The sequence below is a fragment of the Apus apus genome, chromosome 4 (genome assembly GCF_020740795.1).
Source record: "Apus apus isolate bApuApu2 chromosome 4, bApuApu2.pri.cur, whole genome shotgun sequence".
In the NCBI taxonomy this organism is placed as follows: Eukaryota; Metazoa; Chordata; class Aves; order Apodiformes; family Apodidae; genus Apus; species Apus apus.
In genome coordinates this window covers 46406150-46428798 of record NC_067285.1, presented here as the reverse complement: position 1 = coordinate 46428798, position 22649 = coordinate 46406150, and the positions used below count along the sequence as shown (strand labels likewise).

General features: G+C 37.7%; 1 protein-coding gene across 3 annotated transcripts in view; it reads right to left on the bottom strand.

The window, feature by feature from the left end:
• Positions 1-22649, bottom strand: part of LOC127384533 (bifunctional heparan sulfate N-deacetylase/N-sulfotransferase 3) — a 68186-nt gene that overhangs the window by 21194 nt on the left and 24343 nt on the right. For all 3 annotated transcript variants that reach the window (XM_051619092.1, XM_051619091.1, XM_051619093.1), the window contains exons 3-6: positions 20321-20408; positions 16715-16869; positions 12535-12720; positions 9761-9889 (exon numbers count right to left, since the gene is read on the bottom strand). In XM_051619092.1, coding sequence (XP_051475052.1) covers positions 9761-9889; positions 12535-12720; positions 16715-16869; positions 20321-20408 — 558 coding nt within the window. The remainder of the gene's footprint in view (positions 1-9760; positions 9890-12534; positions 12721-16714; positions 16870-20320; positions 20409-22649) is intronic.

Genomic DNA, 22649 nt, shown 5'->3' with positions numbered 1-22649 from the left:
AGATCTGGTAAATAAGACTATTTATTCAATAATCTTGCACCTCCGGGAAATACTGTAAAATATAAATAAAGCTTCGTCTATTTCTTTATTCCTCCTTCAAAAGGGAAGCAGCTGTGCATGGGTTGATATTTATTCTAACAAGCATTTTAACCTTCCTTTAAGTTAAAAAGAGCTTATTTGATTTTATTATTCCCAGCCCTTTTCTAAAATAAGGGCGTCTCAGGGCATCTCAGCATTTTCTTTATCTCAGTGCAAGAAGGATCACCCTTTTTAGCTGTTCCTCGTAAACAAACTATCATCCTGGTTGCACTTCAATGCACACACTCCACAGGATTTAATATCTTTTGTGAGGGGACTGAAATGGAATGCAGACAATTTTTAAAACGACGGTTTGAGACTAAATCCGGCCTCTGGGCAGCATCTCCCACCCACTTTCAGATCCGAGCAGCAAAGGTGCTTTCCTGTACTCTGTCTTACAGACAGCTGTATAATCTGCTCCTTTCTGCTTCTTCTCAGCACTTCCACACTCCTTCTTCCCCAGAATGAAAGGACAGAGGGTTATTTCTGCTTTGCTCTCCCCTTCCTAATCCCTGATTTTATCTAGGATTCTGACTAGTGTTGTGGAGATGTAGGGAAATGAGGGCAAGCATTCAGGAGAAACAGCTTTCATCTTTTTGAGTGCTCAGTCTGTGCTGTGTATTTCCTTACAACAACATTTCCCAATTAGAGGCAACAGTTTCTAGGTCAACAAATTAGAGTTGAGACCAAGATTGAGTTGCTGCTATTAAATCACACATATCGGGAAAAGATGAACCAGCATGATCTATTTTATGTATCCAGAATAGAGAAAACAATGGATGCTTGACAAACAACTTGCAGAAAATGAAAAAAATGTAAAAAGCTGCCCAGCTCCCAGTGAAGGATGTTATTTTAGCAGACTGGATACTTTAAAGTATTGATCACTACAAAATCAACATTATTAGGATGCTGCATCTATTATAATTACACAATAAGGACACTATTAACTAAGCTTCAACAGTCCTGATAGCAAGTGCTTTCCTGACAAAAACAGAGGTGCCTCCCTCCCAAAGGAATGATGTTACCCTTCATTCCCAAGCACGAAAAGTCCCTCTTATAGTTGCTGCCTTGGTGCCTGGAGTCAGGGGTTCTCTAATTTTGGAAAGACAGAAATGAGAAAAAAACATTCATAGTGGAAAAGACTACTGTGAATCATGAAGCTTCTCTACATTAGGCAAGAAATTATACATGGGGAGCAAGAGTAGTTGCTCTGGTGGAAAGCACCAGAGTGGTTATGTGTGTGCTGGGCAACCCACCAGTATTCCCACTGCCTTCCATATACCCTGAGAAGTAAAATATACCTTGCTTCATATTCAAACTCCATTTTACACACAAATTTTGCAGATTAATTGGGTGTACTTAACACCTCACTATTATTCTTCATATTCCTTTTCTATTTATTCCTCCTTCATGGTGTACTGCATCAGAACTTTTAAATTTTATTTCAGTTACAGTAATAATGCAAGAAAGAAAAGAAGTGGCAGTATCTACAGCAGAGTGAAGCAAATTAAGCACAAAAGCTTCTAGAACAGTAGAAAGCCTGTACAACAGCAGTCCACTAAGCCAGTGGTCTCCAAACTTTTTTGAGCACACACACCTATCATTAAACATTTTTTGAGCAAGCACCCCCAAGGTATGTATATTTATTTATAAACTATGTACTTCTAATACTGCAGTGCCAGTATTTTATTCCCCCACCCAAATGGATCATCTTGCACATCCCACTTTGGGAGACCCCTGTACCAAGCTGTTAGGATCAGACTCTGACACAAGAGCACAGAGAAAATTCCCTCTCCAGAGGTAAGCTGCACCCTCTTTGGCAAGCATCAGGGAAGTGGGGGGAGGACTGAGACTTGCAGCGACACTGATGTTGTCAAACAGATGATTATCATTTTGGCATTTTAAATATGGAACTAGAAAAGCTGGTGTAAGAAAAAATCGGTAATAACTATTTTGTATGAATTGGGCACATTTTTAATTTTTTTATTATTATTATTTTTTACTGTATATAAATCCATTGCAGGCAATCCAACTCAAATAAATTCATACTTTTAAACTAGTCATCAAGGTACTTTCATCATGGGCACTGTGTGACCCTCCAATCTGCACAACAGCATTAGAAGGCAGCGTTGAGACCTCCCAGCTCAATGAAGTTAAGCACAACACTTTAAAATGAAGTCAAATTAGGACTGACAATTAATTATGTGATCTCTGCTAGGCACTAGAAGTAGATGCATTACTAATTTAGTGTATTGTTGATATTTTAGCTACTGAACAAATGTTTACAGGCCACAAGAGTATGTCTAAATCTCAGAACGTCTAATTCCAATTAATTTGGCATTGTGCCCACCCTGTTTGCAGGTCTGATATTGTCTCCATGTTATTCAGAATGGTTTTCTTTCAGGTATTCAAATACTCAGTAACAGCTGGTTTTGCTCCATTAGACTAATGAAGTGATAGAAAAATGAACTTGATTGCAGTCTATGCTTGGATACGGATTTTTACTATTTGAAAACACTCCTTTTAGACCTGTATGCTACCAGAAAAGCTGTGTTCAATTCTACCAAAGAGAGATTCCAGTCTGCAAGTGCCTTTTCTTTTTTTTTTTTTTTTTGGTTTCTGAGGCTGCCCTGCTGGTTTCACAGCTGCCACAGATCTGTCCCTTTGCAAAGACAGCAAGACAACTAGTTGATTTACGTAGCTTGTAATGGAGTCAGGGAAGATTTATAAGATCTAACAAAATTACGTATTTGGTGTAGCTCTAAATTATTGCTCTGACAGTCAGAAAACCAGAGTTTACTTTTAGGTGCTGCAAAAAATTGTTTTGCCTTTCTCTGTAAATTGCTGATTACTCCTGTGACTCAATTTCCCAACTAGCAGTACTGTCCACAAGACTTGCTTCACTAATAGCTGTAAACCACCTGTATAAGGGTTTCCATTCAAGAATTCTGAAGAATCATAAAGGGTAAAGTTTTCTTATTGCACACAAGTTCAATGCATTTATTGCACACTGTGACAAGTGACCACCTCTAATGAGATAACTAATCCTGCCTGTTCTGAAGCCTTTCCACGATGCCTGTTCATTTAGCATTTTTTATATATTGTCTATTCCACCCACAAAATACCAGACTCTTTAGGGCTTCTACGGCTTGGCTTTGAAGAACAGATAGGAAGGCAAAGAATATTTGTATTTTGCAGTCAACCAAAATGCTAGGCAAAACTGACCTCGCTCCCACCCCAAATCATGGCAACTTCACATACTGTTGCAGTTCCAAAGAGTTCCTAAAACAGGCATGAGAGGACAGGGAAGAGGTGAAACTGTTGCCTTTCTCACTCACCCATGAGGTGCACCAACAGGAGAGGCAAGGCTCTGTTCTCAGGGGTGCTGCCACGGGATGCTGACAGCAAACCCCCCCATTTGAGCTCAGGGAGGTACCTGAACATGAGTTCACTTCTCAACACATTTGTCATCTTTCCTGTCTCTCAGTATGACTAAATATGAGGTTGTGCAAAGTGGGAGAGGCAGACAGGAAGGAAATATCTGAGCCTGAATGTCTTCAGTTTTGTATTTTTCTCTGCAGTTCCCAAGCCTGAGTATTCATCTTGTTCAGGGTCACATTAAGATACCACAGGTTCTGCTGATGCTCATATAAATCCTCTCATTTTCAGAGCTAAAGGAGATAATTTCTCCCTTGCTGCAAGTCAATTAGCTTAATAACAGCTCTACTCACTGTAACTCAGGAGAGGTAAAAATTAGAGGAAAATAATACTTAGAACTGAATGCATACAAAGATTACAATTATTTTAAGATCAACCAGACATAGGGCCTAAACCATTAACAGTCTTCCCTCTTGATCAGTACTGCTGTAACCGTACAGAGAACACAGCTGGCTACACATCAGTTTCATTGTTGGGCTGTCAACCCTTTGAAAGCTTTCACCAAATTCCTCTCCACAGGGCATTTTCCTTTTGCTTTAGATCTGTAGACACGTAGTACTTTGTGAGGAAGTGCATGTAAGTGCATGTAATGCAACAGCTGTACTCTATGCTGTTTGTTTTTCTTGGGGGCAGAAAAGGTATAGAAGATTTTAATGAACTGTTTTTTTCCCTTAAACATTCATCTTGCAGGAAAGTAAAGTTCCCAATCTTTATCTTCCATAGTTCAAAGGATATTTTAGGACTGGATTATGTCTACAAGGTTAAACTAAGACACCCTAACTTTTACTGATGTTACTAGAAAAGGAGAAGCATACAATACTGTTTTAGATCATGTCTCTCAATAGTTGCAATCTTATATTAAGAAAACTTGGATTTACTAGATTGGATTTTAGAATCAAAATATACCTTCTTCCACATCATCATTTGAAAACTAAACCAAACAGATCATCAAATTGTAATAAACTTTAGGAATAAAATCTAAAGAACTGATACAAAGCAGATGATATATATTTGATTTTATATTGCTGATCTGCTCAATGAATTTTATTACTGAAACTTTGCACTTAGAAAAACAGAAAGCTTTTCCATATATATAAAAATAATAAAACTTCTATGTCTGTCAAGTGTTTGGCCTGTTTATCTAGTGCACATGCTGCCTACAGAAGCAGATGGCATCAGAGATATAGATGAGGAAAGTACAGGGCACTCTACAGCTGGCAGATGTGTGAAAAACAATCCTCTACGAAAGTCTTCCCTGCTTCCAAGGGTTACAAAAAGCATGGAAGTTTATATGGAAACTATGTCTTACCAACCACTACAGGCATGAATACCCAATCAAGTTTAATTCTGTATTTCAAATAAATTCTTGATGTCAAAAACACTACCTCAGAGGAAGATTCTGATACAATTCTCATAAAAATTCTCATCCTCATTTAATGAACTATCCTCTAGTTTTCTGCTTCAAGAAAGGTAACATGAGTTAATTGTCTAGTTTCTTCATGCAGTTTCATAGTTGTTTGGATTTTTAATCTCTTTTCAAATATAAGCAACCTTGATCATTTTGATTTCTCTTCAAATTGGAGTGTTTCTCAGTCCTTCACAGTCCTCTTCAGTCAACTGTTTCCAGTTTTGCACATCAGATTGATACTTCAGAATGTTCTGGATCATCTTGTAGTGTGGATTTCCATAACTTCACTATGCAGCTCTGCATTATTTTCAATTTTATTCCTTCCACAGTGTGTCAATGCCTTAAAGAATAAGGAACATGGATATACCTACATATTATCCCATTAAAAGCAATGACAATGGGAAGGAAATGGGAAAAATCCCACTCACTACACTGTGCAAAATGTGTAGATCTACTTGTTAAGGTTATTGATTCATGTACATTCCATGGAATCCAAATATACAAACTCAGACATAGGAACCTCTCTCATCTGTTACTGAGATATAACATGCTGTTCGCCTGTTTTAATTAGCTTAACTATAATCAAGTTGTTTCATACAACAGTGAACTCATTTTCGTACTGTCTGTGCAGCACAGAATAAGCTAACACACCATTTGTGTCAACTCAAGTTGTTGCCCATGCAGCCTCCAGGAGAACAAGAGCTGTTCCACATGTTTGCCTCTTACTCTGTAGCCTCCATGAGCCCCATGGGACAGGTGAGTGAATTTCAAGTGTTCGTCTGACAATACCTGCTCTAATAGCTCATCTCTAATAGCTGCTCTCAGGGGAGAACACGTACATCATTAGAGAAAATGATGCAATGTGCAAGTGCTGTCCTTAGCAGAATCCTGTTTCAGCCACAATTTTTACTTTTCCTAGAAAGATCAACAGTGTACAGCCTTTATGCAAACCTAGTATCTTAATATGGATATCTACTCAACAAGACAGTCAGATTTGTAATATTCCTGTTAATGACTGAACTGGTTTTATATATATATATATATATATATATATATAAAAAACACAAATAATTTTGCAACAGATAGCCTTATTTACTCAATCAACTTTTTGGTATTTAAATCCACTGCAAAATATGTGCTAAAAAAAGCACATTTGTAACTTAGGTCTCTGAAAAATCTACTGTATCAGTGCTTTTTGAACTATTCTGATCTCAGATGTTACCTAGTTCATTTTTTTGTACATGTTCCACAGCAATTACCTACAGAAACAATGGCTATGGCACAGACCGGTCACTAGTACAGACATATTTCCATCAAGAAGCAATATGTTCTTATGTTCCTAGTTGCAGTTGAGGAAAAATCTGCAGTGACAGATAGAAACATTCTAATAGTTTTTATAAAGGCACCTTCAGTTCACCTATGTTTAGTTTGCCTTGGTTCTTAGGTAATTATTTTTTAGAGCAGTTCAGAAGAACTGATAGTCTTGCCTGTATTGCTAGAGATTTACTAGCAAACCTGAGAAGAAATGATGCAGTTGATGGCAGTATCTGTACCTACCCCATCATGCTACATAGCTCAGAATTTAATTGCTCACTGCCTTCATCATTTACAAGACACATTTAGGAGACCAATACAATTCATTCTAAGAGACATTTAACTTTTTTTTTTTTTTTTAATTAATCCAAGAATTTCACTGCACATTGCAGAGAGAAATAGATGAATCTGAAGTCACTGAAGATTCTAACAAGTTTATCAGGAAAAATGCTTTCTAGAATGTTTTAAAGTCAGTTCAGTGCTAGGGAAAATACCAACAATGTGAATTAATAAAACAGAGAGCTGCCTGACTGGATAAGATAGTCATGATGGAAGACTTCTAGAACGCATGTTTTCCTCATGGCTTTGCTACAGAATTCCCTGACTAAGTTAGTGTAAGTCACACAACCCTCCCTAAGATAACTGATAATGTGGGGAAAATGATGCCAGTGTACTAATAACACAGGATTGCTGAAGGCTTCTTTTTTTTTTTCCCTGTAAAACATTTTGTGCAAGATCGTGATACAGTAAGATCTCACCTAAGGGCTGAAGTCAGCAAGATTTTTAACAGAAGACAGGCATACAAAACATTATTGGAAGAGTAGATAGCATGTTATATTCCTACTTAGGCTCTTTTTCAGCTTGGTGACACCTCAGCACATTAGATGCCTCAAGAACACAATAGGCATATCTGTCAAGAACACTTCAGAGCCCCCATCAGATCACAATCGAAGCAGAGGTGTGGGGATATAAATGCGTACCACATAAATACAGCTTGCCAACCACAAGATTAGCTACAAACCAACTCTCAGTTCCCACATAAAATATAACTAGCAGAGATCATTTGCAGAGCAGGATTTCATGATGCTTTTCTTACCTGCAGGACTTCTGACTGTACCACGCCCTGCTGGCTCTCATGTCAAAAGGGCGTGCACACATAGTGCCTTGTTTTTTTGTGGTCTGCTCTGCAGATTGTGGTTGATCTAGCACACTATAAGGAAGCAGATCCTCTCCTGTCAACAGCTACCATTACACAGCCAAACCACAAAAAAATTTTAGGCTTTATTTTTAAGGGCATTTATTTCAATGTAGGATACTCAGTTTCTAAAGCCTCAGCCTGATTACATCTTGGAAACTGTATTCACCTAAAATCAGCTATCCAAATTACACCATGAAATGTAATGAAGGACTTTGTAAAGATTTACATCCAATTTACACCACATTTTCCAGTTTTGCAAACTAAGTATTTATGTGCTCATTGTTGAGAATATTATTTAGCTGACATTGTAATAATTCCTAGGTAATGTTTCTTCTTAGTTTTGCATGAATGAAAAATGATGTTTAGAAAATGCCTTATAATGGAATTTTTGCATCCTCTAAAAAGCTGGGTGTTTCACATTAAGAAATCCCAGCAATGTTAATGAAAACACAGGAAAGCTTATGAAACCCCAAATGCCACTTCATAAATAGACAAATTCCTGAAGCTTCTTAGTTTTAATTTTAATGCCTAATCTTTGCCTAACTGACTTGCAAATTATGTTATAAATACATATAATGCTTAAAACCCACAAAGATGAAAACCCTAATATTTAAATTGATTACATGCTAGGCTAATGCTTAGAACTTTATAAACTGTTTATAAGCAGGTATTTCAAACTAGAGGCAACATCTTTTCAAAGGCACTCTGTAAAAGGATTGCAACAATTTGCCTTGGGCAAATTTTCGCCTAATACCCTTTTACAGTTGTATTTAAAAACCAGTGCATTTTGCTTCTATTCTTTTAGCCTGTATTGTACTGGAGATGTCATAATTCTCAGAACTAGTCTGAATGGCAATGTGTAAATTGAAGATTTAATTATAATATATAAAAAGACATTACTGTACTTACATTTAAGGATGTTAGGCAAGCATGATCAAACTTCTATAATTAATACCTAAAACAATGATTTAATTTCTTACCTTGTCTTCATTCTCTTAATTTGAAAGGCTTATGCCTCAAGCACCCATAATAAATTTTGCTGTTTCTGTGCTACTGTAGGCTGTTAAAATAGTTTTTGGCTTAGTTGTGGCTGTGTTTCAATATGGAATCCAGTTTGTCCTAAATTGAAATGTTACTATATGTCTTCCTCTAAGCCTCATTAGTTAAAATCCATGTATTTCCAAAGCATTACTATGGTACTTTCAATACCCTCCATACAAGGAATTTTCCAGGTCTCAACTCTGTTAACTGGACTTGCATGTATCATCAAAGTCAGGACTGGGACTACTGCCATCCTCTAGAAGGGACACCAGATGTGTGCTGCGGGATCAAAGTTTGTATCTCTTAATTCTGCTATGTGGACATGAAAAAAGAGAACACAGTAACTGCTCTCAAAGAACCAAAACTATAGGCTGAAAGAATCCGAGGCCTGAAAAATGGGCCTGCATATAAATGGCTGAAGTAGCTGACCGAAGCTTTTTTCCTTAGGATTTTATTAAACTATGGAAGATTTTAAAAGGGCAATTAGGCTATTAATCCATAGGATTTGAGTGGAAATATCTTTTATTCCATTTGGTGTTCTGAAAACATGAGTCCTAGCAATTAGATTTGTATGAAACGGAAAAGCTGTATGTTTCATTTGGACTTCAGATTAAAAACTCACCTAAAATCTTGTCTAAAAGGTCCGTTTTGATGCAACTGACCTAATCCCACACTGTTTTGATGTACTGTATTGTTCTGTCAGTATTCCGTAGTTTCAGAGCCTTGTTTGTTGCTTATTCTTCCATTAAAGGTAAATGAAAGATGGAGTAGATGTATTAACTACATGGCTCATTTGCTTGGATCTTTTCTTTGAAGTGATTATGAATCAGTAACTGAAAATTCTCAAAACAGATGTAAGTGAAAGCCCTCCTTGCTTGCAACTTTCTCAAACCAGTGAGTGTTCCAAATATTTCTGGTTATGAATTGGACAGACGAGGAACATGGACTGCACCTGAGGTACTTGTCTTACTATATAGTAAGTATCAGTTCTTAATGCTTGAATTCTTTTAAAAAATAAATCTTAGCATTCTTATTTAATGCAAAAGTAAAGAAGAACAAGAAAGGTTGCTACTACTGCATTACTAACAAAACAGTTGTCAAAAGTAGAGATTACTTTTGCACATACAGAATATTAGGTCTTTAATTAATTAATTGAAAAAGCAGAAGAGCTCACTGTGACTAATCATTACTATTTGGGAAACCCAGCTGATTAGCCTTGATCCATTCAGTAACTTCTCCTTTAACCAGTTTTTAAAAACATTTCCAAATTACACTGTACTTACTGGATTGAGAACCACTGTGAAGAACAACTCTCCTCCTTGAATGCTTTTGTCTAGTTCCTTTGGGCCTCCAGGATACTCTTTATAGAAAATTGTGTGGGTGAATAAGCCACAAGTCTGCCTAGGAAGCACCTGAATGGGGGTAAAACAAACAAATAAAGAAAAACATTCAAGAGAAATTGAAAAACAAAAAACTTTTATAATTTAATGAGATAATAAATGCCATCTAAGCAACACAACTGAAAATGTTCCTTTTGTGATAATTGCTGTGTAGATCTGGCATCACAATTCTGCCAGTCTACAATAATCTAGTTGAATTAATAGTCAGGCAGATCCTTAAGTAGTGCTCAGTGGAAGAAACAACATTTTTAGTACCAATGAGTAATAAATAACATCAAAAAAATAATCACATTTAGTTTGAAACTGGAAATAGATTGCAATCAGGAAGTTACAATTCAGCAACCTCTTCAAACTGATTTTGTTCATAGCACCTGATCCTAAAATAAAATATTTAAAAGTCTGGTCTTCAAGTATTTCGAAAATTGTAAAATAATTTGAAACATAATCTGAAATGTTATCAATCTAAACTTTATTAATCACTTCCACGTTTTATTTGAATGATGGTGTGTTGTAAAATTAAACTGGGTTTTTAAAGTTTGGGGTTTTTTTTCTTTTTTTGCTTAGGTATCAGCACCAATGATAATTCTACACTGACAAATGACAATTTTTGCCTCTAATGCTCACATTATAAGAAAGATTTGCTTTTTACTTCTTATTCAACTGTGCTAGTTTTGTAAGACCATTTGCAAAATAATTAGCATAAAGAAGTGCTTTTTAAAGCATGCAAAGAACAAGTGTTTTGAATAAGAACTAAAAAATGAAGTTAGGTTTTCCAGCAGAACTTCAAAACAATTTCTATTGACTTCAGAAAATAATTCACTCAGAGTATTTTAATTATGTCTATTTTTTATGGAAAATCAACAGCTAAGTATTGATGTTCATGTATATTTCTTAAACTGGGATTGTTCTCAAACATTTTAGTCCATTTTAGAACATTTATTATATGATAGCCTAAACTTTTAAAGCATAAAAATGCCTTACTTGATACAGACTGCAGCTTTGTAGATAAATTCTTTATTTCTCATGGTTTCATTTCTCAACATCTTTTCTGTAACTCTACAGGACACTGTGACCACAGACTGTAAATTCTGCATTGTCAGAAAATGTATGGAATGTGTACGTTTGCTATAAACTTGCACGTGCTTTTTAAAAACCTTCGGATTTCACTGATAAAATATGAGAACAACTTTTCACAGAGGCAGGAAATCAAGCTGTACTGGATGGGAAATGCTCTGGCAAATCTTAACAATGATTTTATTACTGAATGTATTTATTGCTTTAAACCCGCAGATGTGGAATATTAATGCAGTTGCCCTGGAGAACTGAAAGCTGAGACTCCCAAAACAAGTTGTTTTATACAACTGTTCTTGGAAGTAGATTTTTGGCCCCAGTGTCCTTGTGTTAAATTTCATTATGTGTCTTCAAATGACATGTTTTCACAAAAATTTATGAAAGAGATTTCTGGAGATTCTGAGAGTCAATCAGATTTCCTCAAATGCTTCAACCCCCCTGAGCATATCACAAACCCATTATTTTATATGCAGCTATTGCTTTGAGGAGAACATACTGTAGCTCAAATCTGTATGTTGTCAGTTTTATTTTTTTTCCTGGATGTGTGGAGATCATTTTAGTTTGCTCCATCTAAAAATAGACCAAAACTTTTAAATATTATTCTTTTGCTTAGAAAAGTGGTATCCATGGTAACTTGATGACAATACCAGAATACTGTTAGAAGTTGAGTGGAGGAGCCAGAGGGATAACACAGTGCACACACTAGGATCTTTCCCATTTGCTCTTCTCCTACAAGCTCCAAAAGAAAGCTACTCAAGAACATACCCTCAAGTATTTTGGAAAGTTGTTTGAAACACTTCTCAGACAATAATGACAATATGTGAACCAGGAATAGCCCACGCCCCAGTGACCAGATGGTGGTAGCAGAATGCCTTCCATGTCAGTTGTGTATAACCCCTTTTGGCAAACGCTGCTGTCAGTGATCAGTGCAGTGCAGAAAAACTGTGGGATTTGACTTGTGGCTGCCCCAACAGAGTAGTTTCATCGCCTGGATCAGAGTGTGGGGTGTGTCTTCCTTTCCTCCAACTGTCTAGGTGTTTGCCCTTCATCCAGACTGATCTCCCAGGCCCAAAGCCCTGCTATGAGGTTAAGTCACAGTTCACACTGTGGTATGGCAGGAAGCAAAATGGGGACAACTAAGCAACATTTCAATGGTAGAAAAAAAATATTTCTGCACCAAGATCCAGATTCTCAGATGACATAAACTGGCAAAACTCTTTTGCAGTTAAAAGTACTATGAAAATTTAAAACCTGCTAAAAGTCTAACCTTTAATATTCTGTTAAAAGATGCAAAGTATACTTTTTCCTTGAGATCTGAACCAGTACTAAACAGTAGGACTAGAACAGTTAGCCTGTTAACTGTTAACAGCAGGGTGCCTGGAGGCCAACTTCATTAGCAGTAACATCATCAGCAACAGATTGACTTTAATTAACATGATACTGTCAAACATATCTCGCTACTTATGCACAGCAATATGTGCTTCTCACAATGTGAACTTTCAGGATACCCTGCTTTTCCACTTAACAATGAAGTGTTCATAAAATGGTAGAGTGGTAGTAATATGAACATCGTAAGTACAACTCACCATGATATTTTTGTGGATGAAGCCTCGTCTATACCTTGCAGGCTTCAGATGTGGATATTCTTCTGTGCTGGTAACTCTGATATTCCACACCTTTTTCCAGGCATCATAAAGTTGAACATGCACTGGATAGACTCCAGAATGGTGTGGAGCCACCGCATAGCCCAAGTCAGTTGGAATACCATGTTCCTAAAATGTAATAGAACAATGATTGCTTTCAAAATTTAAGAAACTTGATGTTTTGGCTCAAATCCTTTGTTTGTGGGAGATCAAGAACAGTTCTAAAATGTAAATCATGGTAGTAACAAAACATGCTGCTATGTAAGGGAGATGGAAGGCAGCACTGTGAAGATGAAACACAGGATTTTAATACTAAAGCCTTTTAAGAAGTATTTTTACAAGCATGTAGGAAGAGTGATATAGTTGCATTTTTACATTGATTTCTTCAATCTACATTAAACAGAAAGTTGCACTTTTTCAACTTCTTACAAGGAATTTGCTCAAAAACTAAGACTTCAGAGAGAAAGTCCCTGGCACATATTCAACGCAACAGGTAGCACCTGGCAGTTACAGTAACAAAAATGAGATTTCCACTACATGTCCCTGCACAGTAAGTTGGATTGTTAGCTAAATTTCACAGAAAGTCTTTGCTTTTCCCCTCTAGTCCACTCGAAGCATAAAACCAGATTAAAAAAACAGCTTAAACATTTCAGTGTCATTTTAAAAAAAAAGGAGAAAATATAACCACTTGTAAAATTCTGAGGATAATAAGCAGATGTTGTAGAGTAATCCCTTTTGTAGTATATCTTCTATTTTTGCAGACTCCTGTCATTTCTCTTGTTTACATATTGACCTTGCTGCTATTACCTTCTCTTGAAATTCAATGTTTTCTTTCCAGTTCTAGTTTCCAGCATATTCTAATGCATTCTGACATCCTTTCTCCTTTCTTTCAGGTTATTTTGCAAAGGAACAGTGTATAACAGATATTTATTTGATAGTCTGACTAGCAGAACACAATGTCCATAAGACTTTGTAATGAGTTAGGAAAACTGCCTTTGCTCACAGCCTTTGAATTCTGTTGAGTTTTTAATACTGTTTGTATGGTTGTCATCTCTATATTTTCTAATAATACTTTGTGTGCAAAAGTAAGAATTGGTTGATACTCGGGTCTCTTCCTTTGAATAAACTTGTTACTAAGGGATATGAAGAACTCTGTAAGTCTTATCTCAAAGAAAAATGGGTGCTTGACCTTAGTAAAATCATCTTCACCTTTTCTGGAGGAGGACTGCACTACTGCAGGAAAGCCAATGTGGTGGACTTCAAAAGCTTAAATAGCCAGGATCAATATTAGACATATCTGTTATAATTTAAATATGACAACTTTACTAACAGCTCAAAACAAAGCAAACTCACAGAAAGCAGCATTTGCTCCTGCTCTGGGAGAACATAAAAATAAGAACTCTAAAGCTGTGAAGGGAAGAAAGCTACTTTTTCCTCATGAAAGGGCTACTTTGAACCTAGTGTAATGGCATGTGTAACAGACAAGTTTGGCTTAATTTCAGCTGAGAACCCCGATTTTTCTTACTTACATAGCTGGTGAAATCATTATTTTCCTGTAGCAATTTACAGCACACATAATGGGGCATATTTTTTGTCGTGCTGCTTTTGGAATTCTTTGAAGGCTATGCAACTCCTGGGTAAGATCCAAACACCCCACCAGCAACGTGGCTGCACCCATGGAGTGGGTGGTCTGCTGGTTTAAAGCTGGGGTGCACTATGTGTAATGTGCCAAAGCAGGAACTAGTAAGATCTGGTATATTGGTTTTACTGCACGGGGAAATAAAGAGTGGATACACCACCAGTTACACAGCTTTACGCTATTGAATTCCATGGCAGATATTTCAATTCCTCTTCTTTTATCTTTTCATCTTCCCTTAAGCATGCATAAATGTCAGAAAGAAAAATCTTTACAGAACATGTAAGAAATGGCAACCTCTAATATCCCATTTAATCTCCTTCATTCAGCTATAAACAAAAGTCTGATTTTTAGGGATTTTTCCCTCACGTTTTACAATATACAGTAATAAATATGTAATTAAAATCTTTCACTCTAATTATGAGCCTATAATCTTCAAGGTATCAGTGTCTCTGTTATTCTAAGTGACTGTAATTCCCAAGTTGAGCATTTCACACACAATGTACACATTCAGTTTGACAATTCATGAGGCATCAGCAACTTCAGCCTCTTCCAAAAAAGGACAATACTTAACTTTGTTACTAAATTATGTGCTTAAAGCAAATGCAATATGAAGGGTAGCTCCATGTCTATATGCCTATACATTCCTTCAGACATGAAAAATAATTAATATAAGGTATCTGCAAATATTAAGACCATTGAAAGTAGTGAAGGAAATATAAATTTATGAAGTTACCCAAAACGGGGTTGAATAAGAATGATTCTAATCGCATACTTTAATGGTTACATACTATAGACCAATCCCAAAGGATGTCTTAAGTCACACCAGAAGTACAAGAACTAATTTAATTTCCACTGGGCTTGCAACAGTACACAGAAACAAAGAAAAAAGGGAATTTTAGACAGAGCATTTAAAAATTTTCATGGTTCTAACTTCTACTGAAAGATTTTCTTTAAAAGAAACATGAACATTGAGCGGGTCTGCATTCAGTACAACTACAGTTTACAGTAAACTTGGTAAAATCTTTAGTTGTAAGAAAGCATATGCCTTACTTAAAAGCAAACTTTTCCAATACAGATTTTACCTGATTGATATTCTAAGCCTGTACCTTCCTCCTGCACTCACCGACACAAGACCATAAGTGCACTCTTTTTTGTTCTGGTATTTCAAATCCTTCTGCTCTTTCAAGGAACAAAGTCATTACCTGCCAGCTAAAGAGCAACCTGTGTATTTTGAAAAGGAAGAAGTAAGATATTCTGATGTAACACTTCTCTGTGTCTTTACATTGGAACATTTCTTCAGACAAATAATACATACTAAGTATGGCAGTGTGGTTTGGTTTTATTGTGTGACATTAACTGTAGATAAAAGGTAAGTCTGTTAATCTAGTATCCTCTGTTTTTATTTTTTCTTATATTCTCACTGAAACATTTTTTTCCAGAGCTTTGCTGTGAATAAATCATTAGTAAAGATAATACTTTTCAAAATAAGTTTGTAAAGCTGATCCAAAGGTAATATAAGATGTTACTAGATATCACCACAGAAAAGCATCTTTGAAAATGTAGCATACTTCATTAATACTAACATGCAGTGTTTTCCCAAAGTTATTTGACACAGTTTTTGTTTCAGAGAACTGGAGTTTTTCTAATCAAAACAATGGGTTATTTGGACAAAATTTTATTTAGGGTAATATTGAAATAGAAGCACAAGAAAGACTTGGAGCTGTTGGAGAGGGTCCAGAGAAGGGCCACAAAGATGGTCAGGGGGCTGGAGCACCTCTCCTATGAAGACAGAATGAGGGAGCTGGGGCTGTTCAGCCTGGAGAAGAGAAGGCTCCAAGGAGACATTATAGTGGCCTTCCAGTACATGAAGGGGCTACAGGAAAGCTGGGGAGGGGCTTTTCACCACAGAGGGTAGTGATAGGAAAAGGGGTAATGGTTTTAAACTGAAAGAGGGTAGATTTAGGTTAGACATCAGGAAGAAATTATTCACCATGAGGGTAGTAAGGTGCTGGAATACGTTGCCCAGGGAGGCTGTGGAAACCCCCTCTCTGGAAGTGTTCAAGGCCAGGTTGGATGAGGCTTGTGCAGCCTGGTCTAGCGTGAGGTGTCCCTGCTCACAGCAGGGAGGTTGGAACCTGATCATCTTTAAGGTCGCTTCCAACCTTAACCATTCTATGATTCTATGATTTTTATCTATATCAAATTTTTAAAATGGAAACATTAATTTATCATTCTGAAAGAATTTTTGCATTCAAAATTTTTCATAGAGTAATAGAAAAAAAATCAAACTTCGGTTGATAGGGAAATCCAAACTGTAGAGAAACAGAATTTTCACAGCACAAAATAGTGACTGCAAAAAGCAACTGTCTTTATTTCAATTCCTTGAGATTAAAACAAATGCTATAAAGATTGATTTTCCAACAAAATAGGAATAATGGTTTCTGAATACCTTAACTCAATATAATGTGCAAAAACAGAACTCACTAAGGCAAATTTTTTGTTGAGGATCATCTGCTCCACCAGTGATGACTCGTTGTGAAAGAGGTGAGGCTGCATGTGACTCCACATGTGGGGAAACCACCAAAACTCATCTACCGACCTCAACAAGAGATCATCACCTTCATCTTCTTCCTCAGTGCCTGCAAAAAAATTATAATGTTTGAAGTCTCTACTTTTATTATATTCTTAAAAATGCTTGAAAATATAAGAAAGAAATTCTAATAATAAAATGTGACCATTTAAGTACTGAAGATTTTAAATGTTTCCAAGTTCATATTCCTTTTCCTGAAGTAATTACAGCCAAGTAAAAGACTGAAAGCCCCATTTTCATGGCATCTCAAATGCATGGTAGAACACTGTCCTCACACACGTGCTGTATCAGTAACATCGATAGGTAAGGGGTGGAATCAGGGAAATTGTATACTAGACAGTTTAATACAGAGCACAAATCAAAATGTTGACAACTCTTTGCTGGTATTCCTTATCCAAACTAAAGTCACTCCCCCGTCAAACTTCTTTTCCTTTCATGGTATGTGGAAGTGTTTTTTCTAGCAGTCTTTTCAAAGTCTTATGCCTAATACAATGATATTCTGTTCCCTGCTAGTTCTTACCTTTCTGATTCATGGTCCCAGAAGCCTGCATCTTTGGAGAGCCTTAAAGGGTAAGATATCTCTGGGGCCTGCGTTTTCAGCCACCCTCCTGCATGTCCCCAGGGAGGCAGTGGGGGGAACAGGCCCTGCAGCCATCCCTAAGGCCACGCACACCCTGCCTGTCCTTCAGCACCTCTGGTACCGTGGTACATCTGCCAGGCCGGGTCTCGGCCTCCCACCCTCAGCCTTGACCCTCGTGAATCCTCCCAGCCTGCAAGGCCAACAGTCTCTCCTCCACCACCCACTGGGGCAGCCCCTGCTCCCCCAGGTGCAGACGGGGCTGCTGACTGGGACCTCCAGCACTCCAGAGGCCATATGTGTGATCCGAGGGCAGAGACAACCCACTGTAGGTGCTCGGGCCCGTGCCTTGGCTCTGCATAACCCACTCGTGGAGATTGACCTGGGCATCTGACAGCACCACAGGGATGGGAAGTTTCAGAGCATAATTAGCTGGCAGGTCAGGACACTCCTTCCACTCCCAAGGCCAGACATTCATCCTAGTCCCTGTGCACTGTTAATGGCAGGCGAGCCCTGTCAAAGCCAGCCAAATGTAAACAAACCTTAAATGGGCTGCTGTATACAGACTGTATGAGTCAAACTTTGACAACCTGTAGCTTAACACATCTTCACACTGTGCCTGCTTCCTTTTTTTCTGATTGCTCTTACTCCCATGAACAATCAATACAACTTGACAAATCCTTTCTTCCTATTCTCCTTTTTCTGTCTTTAAGCCAAACATTCAGCTCTGATGTTTTCTGCCATACTCTCACTAACCCTATATGCCTTTGGCTTTTTCCTCTCCTTCAACAAACCCTGTCTGACACACTTTTACTGATGTGATTTTATTCCTTATTACCTCTGAGGGAACTACAGCAGTGAATGAAAAATGTGGGCAGACATACGTAAAGATGTATCAATATAATGTAGGATCACCAGATTTTAGGACTCCATGGGAGTCCATGGGGCCCTGTGTCATCGATGTTCACACACTAAAAGTCATACAATAGCCAGATGAGGGAGAAGAAATCTTATCAAGAAAAGAAGACAAACTGGGTCAGTTTGTACTACAAACATGTAATACCTTTGCCAAATCCTCCTCAGCCGAAAAAAGGAAAGCCACATGCATGTTCCCTTCAAAGCATCGGAACTGTCAACTGAGGTAAAAGGTCTGGAAAGTAACTCTACCTGCTGAAACAGTGGCAGGTGACAAACCTGGAAGTTAGGACAGTTTTGCTGGGCCATTCTAGGCAAAAAAAAAAGGCAGAAAGGGATGGGAATGGATGGAGCATGTGATGTCCTGAATGCAAAAAAGTTTAAACACCTCTAGTCTCTCCAAACTGTGCAGATGACACCTGGATTGCACGGGTGAAACCTGGACATTTACCAAGTCTAGCTGAACCCTGCTGAGCTCAAGAGACCTGCAGAGGGACTGTGCAGCCCCAGCTGCTTTCCTCTCCAGCTGTTCAGCTCTAAATAACAGACTTCTTTCCCTGCCTCCTCTTAATATGACAAGTAATACTGACCAAGATGCACAGCTGAGCTCATTCCTTTGCTATTTAACTGCACAGCAGTCGAGCATCTTCAAGTTCTGTGTACCCTTCTTTGGTTTGGAACAAATCCGGTTTCAGTTTCTAGACCCAGCTAACATGTCACTTCACTTCTCTCTTTTTATATTTATATCTCTCAACTATGACATTATCTTGGGTTGCTTTTTGTCCCTCTTTTCCAGGCTCTGATGTCCTGTTTTGCATGACTGTCTTTTTCTTTCTGTTTGTCAGTAGAAAGCACCTTGTTAAGTCTTCTCTATCACATCCTATTTAATACTTTATCATAGCAAACTTTCTCCCTATTTCTTCAGTCGTTTAAGTATAAAATAATTTTAATGGGCAATAAATATTTCTGTATCTCTGCAGTAGAGATTAAACTAACCAAAAGGATAAACTCTGGTAGCTAAACAGATCTCTCAATTAAGTCAATAGAAAATTTCATTTGATCAGTGGAATTTATCACTCAACAACAAGATGAAAGGAGCTGAATTTTAATAAAAGGGGAGGACAATTCAATCTGTTCCACACTGGCCTAGCACAGGCACCCACAGCTTACTAGAATTACAGGTGCCTCATCTTGAAATGTTCCAGCCCACCTAAATTCTCTTGTGTACTCAGGAAACAGATGCAGGGAAAAATCCAGTTCACCTATTCTTTGTGCCTCTCTCTCTCTCTCACTCTCCATTTCCTAAGAGAGGTTGTGTAGTGAGCATCTGAGACAGCTCAAATGGAATGAAATTATACAGAAACAGTAAGAGACGTTTTTATTCCTCCCTAAGGACTGACTTTACTATTATCCAATGACATACGTAACACCACATATAACCCCTACAGAAAGTTGTCACCCCAGGCTTGGTCTGCTTCTTGCAAGGTCTCCCCCTGCCCTGTGACTGCCATTTCTGCATGTTCTGACTCGCAGAAGGAGGAACATCACTCCTATTCAGGAAACCTAGTAGTCTGACAGGACCGTTTTCTGAAGGGCTTAGTCTTTATCTTAGAAACTTCAGCCTGGCTCTCCTATTTTCCATGTCATTGCTCTACTTATTGGACCATTATGCAAAGAATGAGCACCTTTCTAAAACAAAACAGAAAAACAACAAAAAAAGAAAGTTGCCTTAAAGATGTGTTTAAACATTCTACCTATGTGGTTGTTTTCAGACAGGTCAAAACAAAAAGTTTATCCAGTAAAATAACTTAGGAGATAAATATCCAAAAACATGTGTCCAAAAGCAACTTTGAAGAAAGAACAATTTGATTTTGTAGTTATCTTATTATGAAGGTAACTCCAGGAAACTCCTCTCTCTACTCAGACCCTTGGTCTCTATAATTTCTATTTTCCTTATATGACAAAGAACACCATTGAATTGAAAGTGATTTTAGTTTTTCATTCTTACCTGTGTGATAAAATTTCCCTGAAAATCCCAGGTTGAATGTAAAATTTGCAATCTGAGCTCTCAAAAGATTCTGAGTGTCAAGCAGCGCCTGAAAAAAAACCCAAACCACCATATAAACATATCTGTAGAAAAAGACACCGGGCACAGGAATTTAATATAACAGTATACATATTTTTACAAGTACGTATCTTTCAGTTGTTTTTTTCCACTTCAGAACAGCTCTGTAAATATGACAAAGAAGTAACAGATATTTTCATTTCCATTTAAAAACTGAAGACAGCATGCAAACTCCATCATTTTCCTCATAAAAATGACCACCTATTAAATATTGTTTTACTCCCTGGATCATGATATTGGAAAAGAAAGGCACATGCCAGAGAAAAGAACTTCCACTGACTACTCAGCAAGCCTGGGACACAGCCAGTAATTAAGCTAATGATCTCTTGGCCCCCGACCACTGCTCCATTCAGTGAGCAGTGTCTATTAGAATCTTGTTTCTCTACATCAGGTCAAGTACATACGCAACATTTTGGTCATGTTCCAAAACTACTGGCAATGAAAAAAATATATCCAGAAAGACAGAAAGAATGAAGCCTATTCCACATAAAAGAACTTAGTCTTAAATTCTCCCAAACTCTGACTCATTTCTCAGACATTTAGCATACTGACTGTCAGCATATATGTACTTGCACTAAATTAGTACAAACAAAAAACAGCATGCAGAACGAAAGAGGAAAACTATTATTCATCAGTCTCACTCTTTGATTTCAATATGCTCTTCTTAATTTGTTACTCCCAAAATTCACATATTACTTGCAGGAGCTATGTCCCAAACTCTTAACACCCTGCTGTTGTTCACTCTTTCAGTTTTCCAGGTGTAAAAAAGCAACACAGCTTTCCAATGCAAAATAAAACTTTGCAAAGCAAGAACACAACAGAAGAGCAAAAAGCCTCAACTAAAATGAGACTCGAAGTGCACAGTCCTCCAAAGCCTGCACCTGCCTTCACCTGAGCACTTGATGTTTGGTAATTTATGAACACAACGGACCCTTTAGAGATTTCTGACTCATCAGAAGTGTACTGCCACAGCTGCAGCACACACACACTTAGCAACAGGCACTCACGCAGAACCTTTGAAAGAAGACAAAATATTTATACATCAGAGCTCATAAAAGAGTTATCTAAGCAAATATACATTTACATAGCACAATTATTTTAATAAAGTGATTAAAAGCAATACTATTGCCATAAATTCTTAACTTTAAGCATGTTATGAAAGAGGAATGTATTTAAAAGCACAAAAAGTTTCAAATAACTGGAGATTTTCAAAGGTTTAAAGGTCTAGTATACTCCCCATTCTTGAAATTCACTGGCAGTTTGGTGTCCTGAAAAATACGAGCCAGTAATTTTAATTACAGTTTCTTTGGATATTTTCATTATATAAATAATTTGCCTACAATTATTTTTAACACAAATGACAGTGGCAACAAATTGTTAGCATGGAAGTTAAGTCCAGCTTTACATATAGGCATAGCATAGTCAAGTTACAGTTCCTTAAAATATGACCCACTTTACAGATGGAGGCGATATCCACTTTATCAGAGAAAACATTGGGCTCTTCTTCAGATCTTTTCAAGGGTTATCTATGTCAGTTCCAATAAAAGTACCATCACCATCTGCAAACCCTGTTAGGCCTGTTCCTTACACTATCACACCTGTAACAGCAACAAAACCAGGCAGAGTGACAACAGCAGGGGCTCCCCTGTGCACCACTCTCAAGGGAGGCCCAAGGCTGCTGGCCCACAGAGCTCCCCATTCCCAGTACATGGTGGTCACAGATGGCAGCTGGTGCAGCTGTCCCTGCTCTGTGCTTGCCTTTTCCAGCACTCCCTTTCCACAGCTGAGCACTTCCACCTGGCCCCACTGAGGGACTGCAGCATTGCTTGAAGCAGGAAATTCTCTGCCATCACGCATCTCAGGCCTCAGCAAGCTCTCTAAGCTGGTAGCTCTGGCTGGCTCAGGGAAGCTGGTGCTTGAGGGAGCTGATCTGCAGCAACAGAAAAGACAGTGACTTGTCCCTGTCTTGGGGTTTTGCAAAATTGAATTTTGCTGACGCAGCTGACGAAACACAAATGGCTTCAATTCTGAGTCATCAGTAGTACTTGCCTTGTTCATCATTTCAGTAAACCAGAACACTATGCCTAAGCATATTCGTTAAATATATATTAATCAAAATACTAAATGTGTGAAAGAAATGTCACTTTCTGCCTCCTGTTTCTTAAGGTCCTCTCAGATCTGGAAGTAACTTGCCTCTCCCACTGGCTTCTTC